Below are 13,750 nucleotides of genomic sequence, written 5' to 3' on the forward strand. Positions count from 1 at the left end.
AGTAATAAATTTTCTTATATGAATTTGTATAATTTAATATAATTATTATTAAATATAATTTAATAATAATATATAATTTCATAAAATTCTTGATAATAAATTTTCTTATATGAACTTATATAATTTAAAATAATTAATATTAAATATAATTTAATAATGATATATAATTTCATAAAATTCTTGATAATAAATTTTCTTATATGAATTTATATAATTTAAAATAATTAATATTAAATATAATTTAATAATGATATATAATTTCATAAAATTCTTGATAATAAATTTTCTTATATGAATTTATATAATTTAAAATAATTAATATTAAATATAATTTAATAATGATATATAATTTCATAAAATTCTTAATAATAAATATTCATATATGAATTTACTAAAATCATAATATAACTTGAGAATTATATTCTGCATAAACATAATTAACTTATATTAAGAAAAGGTTAGATGAAAATAAAATTCTACATCATAATCCATATGTTATATAGTTTTACAACATCAAAAAGTTTGAACATTGATTTTTAATGGTCAGAAAGAAATCTTCTGACCCATTCCAATCGCGCAGCAGAAGGTAAACTAAAGAAAACGAGCATTTGAGTTGGATGATCTGAAATTTTACTCAAAGCTCAATACCGCTCATCGTCGGTTAAACCTTCAATTTCCCATAAGGTTGAATATAAATTTGTAGCTTTCTCTTGGATGATCTGGAATTCTTCTGACTTCTGCTGAACTACCACATCGGAGGCAATACTCCTACTGATTTGATCGCCAATGGCCCGTATGTTTTCGGCCAATAAAGTGGCAGCCTCATTAAATGAAGAAGACATATTATCAAGAGCATCGGATTTCTTCTTTTTCTTGTTTGAAGATGAGGAACCCCCTTGGTCTCTATCTTGTCTCGGCTCCGTAGCAAAAACATCATGTCATCCAAAGGGATGTCAGCTTCGCAGTCATAGAATGAGTTTCTTTCTTCATTCATATCTGTAGTAGGTACATCCTTAGCATTTATTTCTTCAAGAACATCAGCAGCTGTTTGAGCATCTTTCCTAGTCGCTCGATCTCTTGCGTATATGGCAGTAAGCTGGTCGTAGTAAGGGAAAACACGATGTTTGAATTGAGCGGCATCTTTGTGACTCTAAAAAAATGGGGAAATCATATTGGTTATAAGTTTGGTAAAAATAAGATAATAAAGACTTAAAATAATTCTTACCTTTAAATAGGAGTCCCAAACCACATCTTCAACAACAACGAGCTGCCTATGCTCGTCCCAACCAAAACCGTTATTGTTTTGGCCATTAAGCATGTCATACACGATTGACCACTCCCTTTTTAGTAACCTAATTCTCGATTCAATATTAGGTCTAGCCTTCAACATTGCGTTGGGTAAAGCCTTCTCTAGCATTTTTTCCAACTCGTTTAAAGAACCAGCTTTGAACCCAGTATCAGCATTAAATGTTCCAACATTGTGCAAGTCCACCATGCTGGAACTAATGCTGCATCTTCTTCTGGAACCCATTTTCTTTTGGTTGCTCGAGAAGCTTGAGAAGAAATATTTGAAGCTTGCACACCTGACATAATTATCTTAAGAAAAAAACAAATTATATTAATTACTGTTAATAATTAATATCAAAATGTGAACACTTTATAAAATTATAATTAAGTTCAATATCATGAATGAAAAGAAATTAAATTATAATTCAACAAGTTTAGTACAATAGAAAAATCAATTCACACACCACCAAAGTTTCACAAACTAGATACATAAAATAACATAAACAAATTAACTCAAACTCATTTTGTCCCTAAACCTAACTAATTTCTAGATGCTTGCCATTCATTGAACATTTGGTTGGCTAGTTCCATCCTCCAAGTAGCCCAAGCATCCGATGGATGAATATTTGCGATATTCGGTTCATCGTCATCCACCACATTACTAGGTAATCCTTCTTCCACATCCGCTTCAATAGGATCAATACTCATATGGGTTCGAATAAAATTATGGAGCAAACAACATGCAATAATGATTCTATTGTGCACCCTTACAGGATAGAATGATGGACTCCTAAGTATTCCCCATCTAAGTTTTAATAACCCAAAGCATCTTTCAATAACATTACGTGTTGAGGTATGTTTCATATTAAAAAACTCTTGCGGAGAACTTGGCTAATAACCCTGACGCCACTCGTTCAAATGATATCGTTATCCTCTAAAAGGTGCAAGAAATCCCTCACAATTTGTGTATCCAGCATCAACTAGATAATAACAACCTATAAAATAATTTTTTTAAATGATTAATTCAGCACAAAAAGTTTGATATTAATGAATAATTCAAAGTCCTCTAACTATCTACTTTACCATGAGGAACTTTTAGTCCATGTCTCCTACTAATGGCATCTCGAAGAACCCGTCCATCAGCAACCGAACCTTCCCAACCAGGAAGAACATAAACAAATTGCATATCAGGTGTACAAACACCTAGCATATTTGTTACTATGTCACCTTTTCGCGTTCGATATCTAGGTTTATCAACGGTTGGAACCTTAATCTTGATGAGGGTTCCATCAAGAGCACCTAAGCAGTTCTATATCAGATGATATAAAACCTTGAGTTAGAATACTAATTTAAATCTAAATCAACTAAATGTTGTACAAAATATATATAAAACTCAGTTCAATACCTTAAACCATTTCCACCTTGTGTCAGAAGAATCAGCTGTAATTGGCTCCGCCTTTTTAAATAACACATCTTGTAAGCGTATGACAGCATTTAAAACACTATGAAATGCTCTGCTAACAGTTTCCCCGGACCTTCTAAAGTGATGCTTGATAACTCGATTTTTCAGGTGATGGGAGATGATATGTAAAAACATTGCCACTTGCTCATCAAAAAGCATGTTTCTCGGCGACTTTAATCCCCCTAACGATTCTAACATCTCACATAGTTTAAAAAAGACAGTTCTATTCATCCTAACTTGTTCAATACATGTCTCGTCACTAGCATATACAAGCCTTTTCACATAATCCCGTTTTGCATAAAAATCTAAGGTATATGATCCTTGGTCTATAAGTATGTAGGCTAAGGCTGGCACCCATTGTAAATAAGAACCAAATCGCAATTCTACAGATTTCCAACCATATTGTCAATGCAATACCAATTCTTTTACGCCTCATACTTTATGCAATTAAAGGCAGACGAGCCATTACTGCAATATATTAATGTGTTCCATATTGTCAAATCGCAGTAAAAGGGTCACATTTCTCCAATCATAATTTCAATAACAGTAAAATTAAATTAAATAATTTAATTGCCAAAGAACTTACAGTGATTGTGTGAAAAAAAGCTGATACACTGTGGGTGGAGGAAGCAATCAAACAAGCCGTTTCAATAGGAAGCAATATCACACTATCAAAGAAAAATGAACAATACAAGTTTAGAATCTTAACGAAGCAAAAAATAGAAATTAAAATTACCTTTGCAATTTATATCTCGTGTATCATTGTATTAAAATAAAATATATATAACAAAAGAGTAGAAGTTGAAACTTGAAAGCACATGATTACAATAAATGGTGTTGGTATTTTTAATCAATAAAAGCCAACATGAACGATGAAAATGAGAATGTGTTAGCTACAAATGCGGTTTAAGAGAATAGTCACTTAAAATATACATGGTTGTATTAAATACTGAACATGGCTATGTTTAAATGCCTAAATTTGGGTGCACATGCAATTCATCATATAATAATTCCACTCTTAACTTCTGCTTTTATAAGTAGATCAATTTAGTATACTGTTTTCATTAAAATTTCTCTAATTAGCTTCTGCTTTTATAAATAGAGCATAAACTCATTTCTTTTTATATATTAATATACCACATTAACCGGTTTATATTTATATCAATGGCACAGAAAATTTGGGAGAAGATTTCTGAGGACTGCTTTTATTTGCAAATAACATCATTCATTCTGTGGGGAAAAAATTATGAATGAGCCTGCTTATTAATTACCTTTTTTATTTTGTACTGGAGTAGTTGCCACTGGTTCAAAAGTCGATATATATGTAATATTATTAAAATAATATTTTTACTTTGTATCATTTAAAAATATTTTTAATTAATGCGGTGTATATGAATATACACATTTAATTAGTTTTATTTTTAATAAAATTTTCCTAATTTATTTATTCAATTTTAATCACCTTACAATTTATTCATTGTATTATATCTACTGATCCAATTTTAATATATTGAATATTTGTTTTTTAATCAAGTTCTTTACTTGATTATATCTAATGTTCCAATTTTAAAAAATTCGATTAAAATTTTTGAACTACATCAACTTAAGAAATTCGATCCCAAATTCAAATTTTTCAATACCAATAAAAATCAACTTACTACATCACCACTTGCAAAATATAACTCTCCAAACATTACTATGGAGTAAACCAAAAAAAAAAAAAAAACAGAACATATATAGTTCTCGTAGACACCGAAACTTGAGTTCAATGATGAAGTATCGTAATTGAGCCCATCATCCCTCAAAGAATTCCAGCAAAACCAAAGTAACATGCATACAAACAAGCAAAATAGAAGGAATTCATTCAAACTTGTGCTTTAAAATTAAGTTCAATCAATTGCTAAAATCTGTAGCCCCTGAAATAAGAAGAATATAGAAGGCTTGTATGTGAATACATGGCAATATGACAGCATAGAAAATGAAAAAGGCTTGGCTCTTCAACAAAAGAAACATGTAGAACTCAGGCGATCCACAACACAGCTTAATCTAACAACATCTTTTACTAATAGCCTAAAAAATTCATATGATGAATTAAGAAAATGGAAATTAGCAATTTAGCATACAGTTCATCATAATCATACAGTTCTTATTATGATACGATGAAACATTTATGTCCAGTCAAACTCTTGAGTGTTGTAATCTCACAACAGTTGATGATTGTTTTAACACTTACCCAAATTATAATGATTCAAGTAGCTAAAATTAAAAAAAATACTTGTAAGCACAAATTCTTATTTACTTTACCAAATAGAAAATGAATAACTAAAAGACCGAAAAAAGAAAATAATTTCCAAAAAAAATTAAAACTCCATGCAAAAAATCAGCATGTATGTGTTTTACTGTGTTTCTCTGTATTTGATTTTGAAGTCTTACAAGTTTAGAAGATTGGATAAGTTACCAAACCTCTTGAATTGCAACTAGAGCTTCAGCTTGCTAACGATTTATGTCTGGAGCAAATCGGTAGCTAACAGTCCAATACCTACAAAATTTCACATAGAACATCAATATACTGGAACAACAGTGGTCAGATACACCAGGCGCAAGAAATTTAACAACTGTGCTAATATACAAAATAATTTACACTTCTAAGCATTTGACTAGTATTAAAATCAATCACACATTATTTAGATAGGCCTGAAATCTCAAATTTTGCAAGGCCTGAAGCCACAATTGTTATGCCCACAACGCTGAAACCAGAGAAAAACAAAAAGGCATTGGACTACCAGGTCATAGATGACATTTCATTAGAATATCATCAATGACTAGGACATAGATGACATTTCATTAGAATACAAACTACTACAGCAGCAATAAAATTTTATCAGTAAAATTGTTCAGGTTGCCAAAATGATTAGGACATGGTCAAGCAACATGACCTAGTGCCTCCATAATAACATAAAAGCAGCAGCTCGGCTGGTGCAATTACAATATCCTATCTTATCAGTAATTTCCATTGCTATTAAAGTTTCAACCACAAACAAGATTAGGGGACTGCTAAATTTTCAATATCCTAGTAAAGTATATGAGATCACATATGCTAATTTTCAATCAAACCCCAGTATTAGGGGACTGCTTCAACGAGACAAGGAATAGGTGAGCAAATAATGGAACTAAAAAGTTAATTCAAACCATGGTTTCTTTGAAAATGCATTAGCACTAAGTTGGACTGAGAAACATACTACGTACTTTAGTTTCAAAGGTTAGAGATTTGTGCTTCGACAAAAATTGTGAGACAAAAATGTATGAACAAATCCAAGAACAATAACAGCAATTGCTTATGCAATTCAATATCAAATCTTTCTAGATTTAATGTTTGGATTTTAAGAAGTTAAGGGGGGATATCCCTTTCTTCGACTGGATAATATTTTGTACAAATGCAACAACAATAGGAACCATAACCATAGACATGAAAAAGGAACCAAACAAAATATAACTAGCAATGGAAATTGCTGCCCTGCTATTAAATCAAACTCTAAAAGAGAAGTAACTGGGACTCACTGAAAGAAGCATGAACAATGCAATTCAATATGAAAAAGGGGATTTGTGCTTGTCGAGGATTCAATATCAAACAGAGTCATATTTGAAAGTAGACATCCATTTCAAAACTGCCTAACAAACAATAGGATCTCCATTTTTCACTCTTTAGCTATTTAAACAGGAAATATGTAACAAAAAAGGGAACAAAATAATCTGTATCTAAATCTGGGTCTATAGGCTCTTATTCATTGATTTTCAGAAACATGAACATATTCCAGTATATTAAACCAAAACACTAGATGGAATCCATAATAAGAAATTCTTTTCGACCATTCCTAGTCAAACGAACCGGTCAACCTAAATCCTCCATGATGTAAGAAGTAGTAATATTATGAACAATGAAAGTCAAAGAAAAAAAAATAGCAGAGAAATGAATCTGTGACCAAAATTAAATAACAAAAAAGATTAAATCTTTAAGTCCTTGACACTTGATCAAGTTTTCATTTAATTACCACACAACTTAATCTCCAAAAAAAAAGATAATAATAATAAACCCTGAAAAATTATTGATAGGATTTTTGCAAGTTAATCATAACGGGAAGTATGAAAACTGAAAATAAGAGAGAAAGAGAGAGAGAGAGAGGGCTTACAGATCCAGAGAGAGTGAAGAAAAAACAGTGAATATAAAATAAAAGAAAAAAAAATCTGGAGAGAGTTACAGAACCAAAAAAGAAAGATTTAAGTTAAACCAAAAAACAAAGTATAAATTTAGAGCTGCAAACATTAAAGCAGTTTGAGAGCAAAAGAGAGTTAGAAATTGGTTTACCTTTCAGTTGCAGTAAACTTGGAAACCCACCAAATGAGAGCAAGCGAAAGAGTGACAGAGAGAAAAAGAAAAGAAAAGGTTGAGAAGGCCAAGCGTAAATTGTGTTGAAAAGGTTGAGAAGGCCAAGCGAAAGAGTGACAGAGAGACAGAAGGAGTAAATCTGCAGAAACCGCAAGCTAGAAGGAAGAAACAGAAGACGGAAAGGGGAAGCGTCGATCGGGAGGGAGGGTAAAACAGGGTATAAAAGTGAAGCATGACCTAAACAAGGGATTAGAAATCGGTGAATTTTAGGGATTAGGTCTGTAATGTAATAGACCCGTGTTAGCTAATACAGTGAACCAAACAAAGGATTAAAGTGGAATTAAGTGGGGCCCACAGAATAGGGGTGTAATGGCTATGCCAATACATCTAACCAAACATGGTGTAATTCTAATGGTAAAAGAAATTTTTGTTATATGTATAGTGTCCTTGTAATGACCCAATTTCAAGGTTATTGGAATAGTAGTTTTGTAACCACAAATCTGATTTAAAGAAAAATCTATTTTAATATTTTTGCATGAATATTGACATGATAGGAAAATCCCATTTCACTAAAAAAAGGAATTGAACAAAAAAGTCAAAACCCGCGTAATGGGCTTTGACTTTGTGACAAAAAAGGAATTGTCGAAAAACAAGTTATGTGAATAATTATTATTGTTTGACATTACTAATGAGTAAACCTCTAGCAACAAGATAAAAAGTAAAATTTTCTTTTGTGAAATGAAATTCGAATTTAGAGAGACAAATAAAACAAATTTTATCTTCCTCCATTGCATATGTATATATAATTTAAATAGAGAAAAAATAGAATAGAAATATAGAGTTTTGCATCTTTCTATATCTCCCGAAAATTCTATTTTTACTAATAATCCTTGTTCTTGGATCGGATTCTAACGAATCGAATCTTTCGACAATTTGTAATAAATTTTTTCTTTAATAAATTCAAAAATTCAAATTAGAAGACAAGAACAATAGAATAATAAGAAAAGTAAGAATAAAGTAAGATAAAAAATACAAATGTGAGTGAAAAAAGAATCTAACTCGAAACTCAAGAACAAAACCACTAACATTTAACCATCTAACTAGAAGCTAATTATATAAAAAAAGTAAAAAAAAATGCAATTTAAAGGGAAAGCGCATCCAGTTGGAGGCACTTTCACACATTCTCTAAAAACGGTCTATTTCCTTAAATTTTCAAAATATCGACCTATTTAGTCAATTAATTTTTTTTGGTATATATAGCCTATTTAGCCTAAATTTTTATTTTTATTTATAAAAACACTGACAAAATCATATATCTTACTTTGCAAATAACATAATCTTTTATAATTCTTTACAAATAATATAGATATAAAAAGGTCTAAATGATCCTCCTTCTATTGACGCATGGCACATCATGGTACTCTCAAACTTTTTTTACATCATAAATTAGTGGTTAAAATTTTAATTCTTTTGTTATGCTTAAATTTGTGATTTAATATTTATATTTTAATTCTAACACAAATTGATCTTTATATTTTTATAATATTATTAATTAATTAAAATAGTTAATATTTTTATTTTTTATTAAAATATTACTTTGTTATATATAATTTAAATGTCTTAAAACTCTTAGAGATTGATAGAGTGGCTTCCCATTTCTTTTGAGTTTGTCTTTGTTTTCTTTTTTACATTATAAGATAATAGTCTCTATATTATACTGAAATGTGAGATTTAATATATACATGCTTTAATTTTTTATATAATTTGCTTCCTTTATTTTATAATATAATTAGTTAGGCTAAACAGTTAATATCGTTAATTATGTCAATCAAATGTTGATGTCAATTTTTCTTATGAACACAACAACAACCAAGAATATTTTATCATGACAAATTCAAATGAATAATTTTAAGGAAAAAAATTTTAGTTACTATTTTCAACATTATGGTTATTATTGCATAATTATCAAGTGAATATATATTTTTAATTTTAAGATTTTACTCTAATAAATTTAATAAAAAATTTAATAATCATAATAACTAAATTAAATTTTTAAATTCAAAAAATATAAAAATTAAATTCCTAAAAATTAAAATAAGAAATAAATTATAAATGTATAAAAAATATAAAATTTTTATATTTTTATTCCATGGTTTCACATAAACATAATTAAGCCACTTGCTAAGAATGAGAATCTAGCATGAATCTAACTTTTAAAAATGAACTAATTTTTAAAATAGCCACGTGGTGCATATGTGAGTCACCACGTGACAGGTATTAGAATTCGAGAGATCAAGCCACGTGGAAACCAAGATTTCCTGGTTTGTGACCAGCAGTTCCTTTCCATTCCCTCGCACTAAATTCTTTTGCCTGTTTAAAAACCCTAAATTCACAAGATTTTCATAAGGTTTTCCACCTTCCCTCATCTCCCTCCCTCCCTTCCAAATCCTAATTTTCTTTTTCCTTCCAATTATTCTTTTTTTTTCTTTTGGGAATTTTTTGAATTCGAAAATTGATTCCATTTTTCCATGATTTCAAGGTATTTTTTTAAATCTCTCATACTTTCTCTTGTTAATTTCTTTTATTCTTTTTTCAATTCGTTTTAATCAATGCGGTGATCTGGTTGATGTTCAATTGCTGAGATTTGAGATATTTTTATTACATTTTTTTTTCTAATCTTGATGTGTTCTTAAATTAAATTTGATTAAATTTCTTAAAGTTCATTTTTTATTTGATTATCAGTTTATTATAATTGATTGGTTGCGGGTTTTTATCTGCCGATCGGTTCTAGTTCGAATGTTGACTAATTAAAAAAAAAATGATTTTATGTCGAGTGGTTGTTCATTATCCCGTACTTCTTTAAATAAATTAATTTAATCAACAATATCAAGCTGGAAATATGGAAATCAGTTGTTCACTCATTTGGTGCTGTTTGGATCATTAAGGAAGCAAGCTTGAGAAAGAAAAAAAACATATCTTTTTTGCTAAAATATTATTCAAATTACTATTTGCATATTACTCTTTCATTTTTTTCAAATTAAGAGTTTAGAAGAATTAAGTGTCTGTCTGCTCATTTTCTGGATCTTTTTGAGTTCTAAATCATGAGTTTTTTTCGTAACTGTCGAGATTGAATCAAGTATTTGTGAGTTTCTTATACTTTTCAAATGTTATTTTTCTCGTGCTTCAATCAGGTGAAAGAATTTATTGGTTTTAGTGAAAACTTGATGTTGAAGTTCAAGGTGATTGTTTTTAGGTATTGTTGAGGCTGCATATTTGAATAGCACTTAGGAAAAATATTAAGCCGAACATGAGCACAATAGAAGTGAGGGGGCCTTCTGTTAGAGGGTATCGACGAAGGAAGGCACTCCTGGATCTCAATGTTCCTCCCACTGAAATCAGGGAACAGGAGGGTACTTCGCAGCAGGCTGGATCTGAGCAACTGACTACTCAACCCGTACAGCCTCCACCATCTGCAACTATTGATGTTGAAGCTATTGATGTTGAAGCTATTGATGATGATGTAATTGAATCTTCCGCTATAGCATTCGCAGCGGTATGCAGTTCTTGTTCAATAGTATTTTGTTTTCACATTAACTGTACATTAAACTTGTCTTTATGGATTCATTTGCATGATGGTGATGTAATTGAATCTTCCGCTATAGCATTCGCAGCGGTATGCAGTTCTTGTTCAATAGTATTTTGTTTTCACATTAACTGTACATTAAACTTGTCTTTATGGATTCATTTGCATTATGTAGACTGTTATTAATTTTCTTGGGGTTTTATGTCAGGCTAAAAACAATTCTAGGAGAAGCCGTGGAAGGACTGTTGTTGACGTAGATTCAGGTAGCTAAATTTATTAGGGAAGGGTGTGGCTAATATTTTCTTTTTCGTCATCTGCTACCTGCATTGCCGTAAGCATGTTGCATAAAAGAACCTTGTTCTATATATCTGCTCGACGTCAAAAGATTCCATTTTAGTTATATTATTGACGCCATAATAATTTGATTTCTGACATGATTTAGGTGATTAATTATTTTTATGAGTTAGAGGGTCCTTAGGGAAACTTAAGACCACCCTTTAACTTGTTGATCATAAGGGATTTTCGTGTGGTTTTTTTGGGTGATAAAATACCAAATAATAATAATAATAATAATAAAATAAAAGATTAATAGGAATACGGAAGGAACCTGGATGAATTCTCTTCAGAAATGACAATTACAAGCAAAGCAATCACAATCTATTTACCAAACATGTCTTTAATCCAAGTGGAAATCTATTTGACATCATGTGCCTCATAACTCATTAGAAGAAACCGATCAATTTTTTCTTTATATACTTCTGAGAATTGTATTAAAACTTTGTTTCGTATGTCCTCGAGTTCTCAGAACATATTTTTGGTGTGATTGCTTTAGATTTAGAACTATATACTACTAATTTTTGATAACTTTATAGTCTATATTAGTTTGTTAAGGGGATTATAGAATATACACATGTCTCTGAGCTGTTTGCCCTTAATCGGGGCCTGTGAAGTGGGTTGTACTGTTTACTGATGGCTCAAGCACTAGAATAAAACAGACCTTTTCCTCAAGTGAGGTAAATGTTATTTCGCAGCGAACTGATCTACTCCAATTTTATGTTTCTTGTGTCACTGGATAGGTCAACCAACTTAGAGACTGGTGGTTCTTTATTTACTTTATTTATTCTTTTGTAGTTGAAGTGTTGGACCCTAGATTACTAGGTATTTGAAGTTGTTGCAGCTCACATCTCTCTCCTTCCAGGGCGGCCTGCTCGGTCAACTAATAATAACCTGAACAGGTGCAGGAGACTTCCTCCGACCCCAGTAGTTATCAATTGTGATCGGTATATCAATTTGGAGAGTTCACCGCAGTCTATGGTAAGAACTTATTTCTTAGTGCTTACAAAAGATGCAAGGCAGATTTTTTCAAGGATAGGGTGTACATATGTTTCTAGTCATCAGATCTAAGACATTTTGACTGGACATCTCCCAACTTTTTGTCCATTCACATGTTCTCATGCAGTGGCACCTCTGGCTTTTTGTTGAAGTTATGAATAAAAGTCACTAACTAATTGATTGGCAGGTCAAGGAAATTACAAAGCCCCAGTCACTTCCCAAGGAGCCAACCTTCACTTGTCCAATTTGTATGGGTTCATTAAATGAGGAGATGTCAACAAGATGTGGGCACATTTTCTGCAAGGCATGCATCAAAGCTGCAATAGCAGCCCAGGGAAAATGCCCAACTTGCAGGAAAAGAGTGACTGTAAAGGAACTAATTAGGGTCTTCCTTCCATCAGCCAGCTGAAAATGAGCTTCATGCCCAATTAGTGATGTAAACTTGCTGTTCTGTGTGTGTGTATGTGTGTGATGTCTTTTTGGAAGGAAAATGAATCAAAGGTTGTGAAAGGGAATTATATATGTACTGTTACGCTGCCATTTTTCTAAAGCATTCTGTTTCTGTCATGATACTGGGCTTCAAGATGTTCTTTCAATTATGTAGCCAGCTTTCTGAATGATATTATTCATTCTTTCAAATTAACTTCTGATGATGGTTGCTATTCTATTTCAGGGATAACTCAAACTGCAATTGAAAAGAGAAAGAAGCATTGAATTCTGTGCATCAGCGGAGCTAATTTTTGGATTTTGGAATCTTCAAGATGCCCAAGCTTTAAACTATATTTCTGCAAACAATCCTTTTGACAAGTTATCTGAGCATGCTTTTCATTGCTTTCTTAGATGCATGTGAATCTGCCAGTTGATAACCTCAGCTTCATTATTATTTGAATTAAATCTAGACTTGACAAACAACTTATTTATGTACAGTAAAAGAAATTGACTTTAGGTTGCTTGTGGTTGTGGACTCCCCTTATATTGCACCTTCTGCTAAGGTTTGTGAACCGATTGGTCTCGGTTGTCTGCCTGGTTTGCTGGTTAAGGTGAATTGCGTTAGGCAAGTTTGGTTGGTTTGAAAGGTGGTAGCCTAAGTTCCCTATGTTGAACTTATATGACCCCATTGTGCCTTCAAAAACAAGCAATTTATCAGCCACAAGCATAAGTCAGGCTGAATTACCTTTGTTAGCTTTTTGTTTTCCTTTTAAACATGAGGTGGTGGTGGGGCTGTTTGCTTGAAATCTATTGTATACGCAGAACTTTTTTTAATTGTTTGTCGACGGATGATCTTAAGTAAAAGATCACTAGAAGCTTGTGAACTTCCCATTAATTCAAGTACAACAAAAAGCACAAACATGGCCACTACTCAACTAGGTGGTACGATCTTTATTAACATGACTACAGTTAAACCGGCGGTGGCTGTGAACTCCTGTACCGGCTGGGTCATGGGGATGGGTCAATGGCATCGCCATTGACATCAGCTCTAGTGAAATTCTTGAGGGGTGTCCCAGCTTTAGGTTTCCCGAGGAATGGAAACAGACCTCCGCAGCATGGTCCTCCATGCCCGAGACATGGGGGTGGTTTAAAGAAGGGAAGTGGCAAACCAAATAAAGGAAGGCCCCAAAGACCAAGGAGGCCCTGGGGATTGTAAACTTGGTCTTTCAGTGGCATATCCCTTGCTCCTTCAGTCAGGATAATGGCCATAAGA

The 13,750-nt window shown here is 31.8% G+C and overlaps 2 protein-coding genes across 5 annotated transcripts; one reads left to right on the forward strand and one right to left on the reverse strand.

The window, feature by feature from the left end:
* Positions 1-401: 401 nt before the first annotated feature.
* On the reverse strand, positions 402-7,430 carry LOC121219053 (uncharacterized). Of its 2 annotated transcripts, none has more exons than XM_041096532.1 (5): positions 7,113-7,430; positions 5,213-5,288; positions 3,336-3,417; positions 1,226-1,596; positions 402-1,150 (listed from the first exon to the last, which is right to left on the reverse strand). In XM_041096532.1, exons 4-5 carry the CDS (start codon positions 1,529-1,531, stop codon positions 746-748), a joined length of 711 nt encoding a protein of 236 aa, XP_040952466.1. In that variant the 5' UTR covers positions 1,532-1,596; positions 3,336-3,417; positions 5,213-5,288; positions 7,113-7,430; the 3' UTR covers positions 402-745. The 2 variants fall into 2 exon arrangements, with proteins under 2 accessions (XP_040952466.1, XP_040952467.1); XM_041096533.1 differs by having other exon boundaries at positions 422-1,150; positions 5,183-5,288; positions 7,113-7,408.
* A 2,006-nt stretch (positions 7,431-9,436) lies between these two features.
* Positions 9,437-12,993, forward strand: LOC107954683 (E3 ubiquitin-protein ligase RNF4). Of its 3 annotated transcripts, none has more exons than XM_016890311.2 (5): positions 9,437-9,672; positions 10,325-10,686; positions 10,925-10,979; positions 11,915-12,030; positions 12,236-12,993. In XM_016890311.2, exons 2-5 carry the CDS (start codon positions 10,441-10,443, stop codon positions 12,455-12,457), a joined length of 639 nt encoding a protein of 212 aa, XP_016745800.1. In that variant the 5' UTR covers positions 9,437-9,672; positions 10,325-10,440; the 3' UTR covers positions 12,458-12,993. The 3 variants fall into 3 exon arrangements, with proteins under 3 accessions (XP_016745800.1, XP_016745799.1, XP_040952468.1); XM_016890310.2 differs by having other exon boundaries at positions 10,387-10,686; XM_041096534.1 differs by lacking the exon at positions 9,437-9,672 and adding an exon at positions 10,045-10,275 and having other exon boundaries at positions 10,387-10,686.
* Positions 12,994-13,750: the final 757 nt, after the last annotated feature.

The sequence above is a fragment of the Gossypium hirsutum genome, chromosome D07 (genome assembly GCF_007990345.1).
Source record: "Gossypium hirsutum isolate 1008001.06 chromosome D07, Gossypium_hirsutum_v2.1, whole genome shotgun sequence".
NCBI lineage: Eukaryota > Viridiplantae > Streptophyta > Magnoliopsida > Malvales > Malvaceae > Gossypium > Gossypium hirsutum.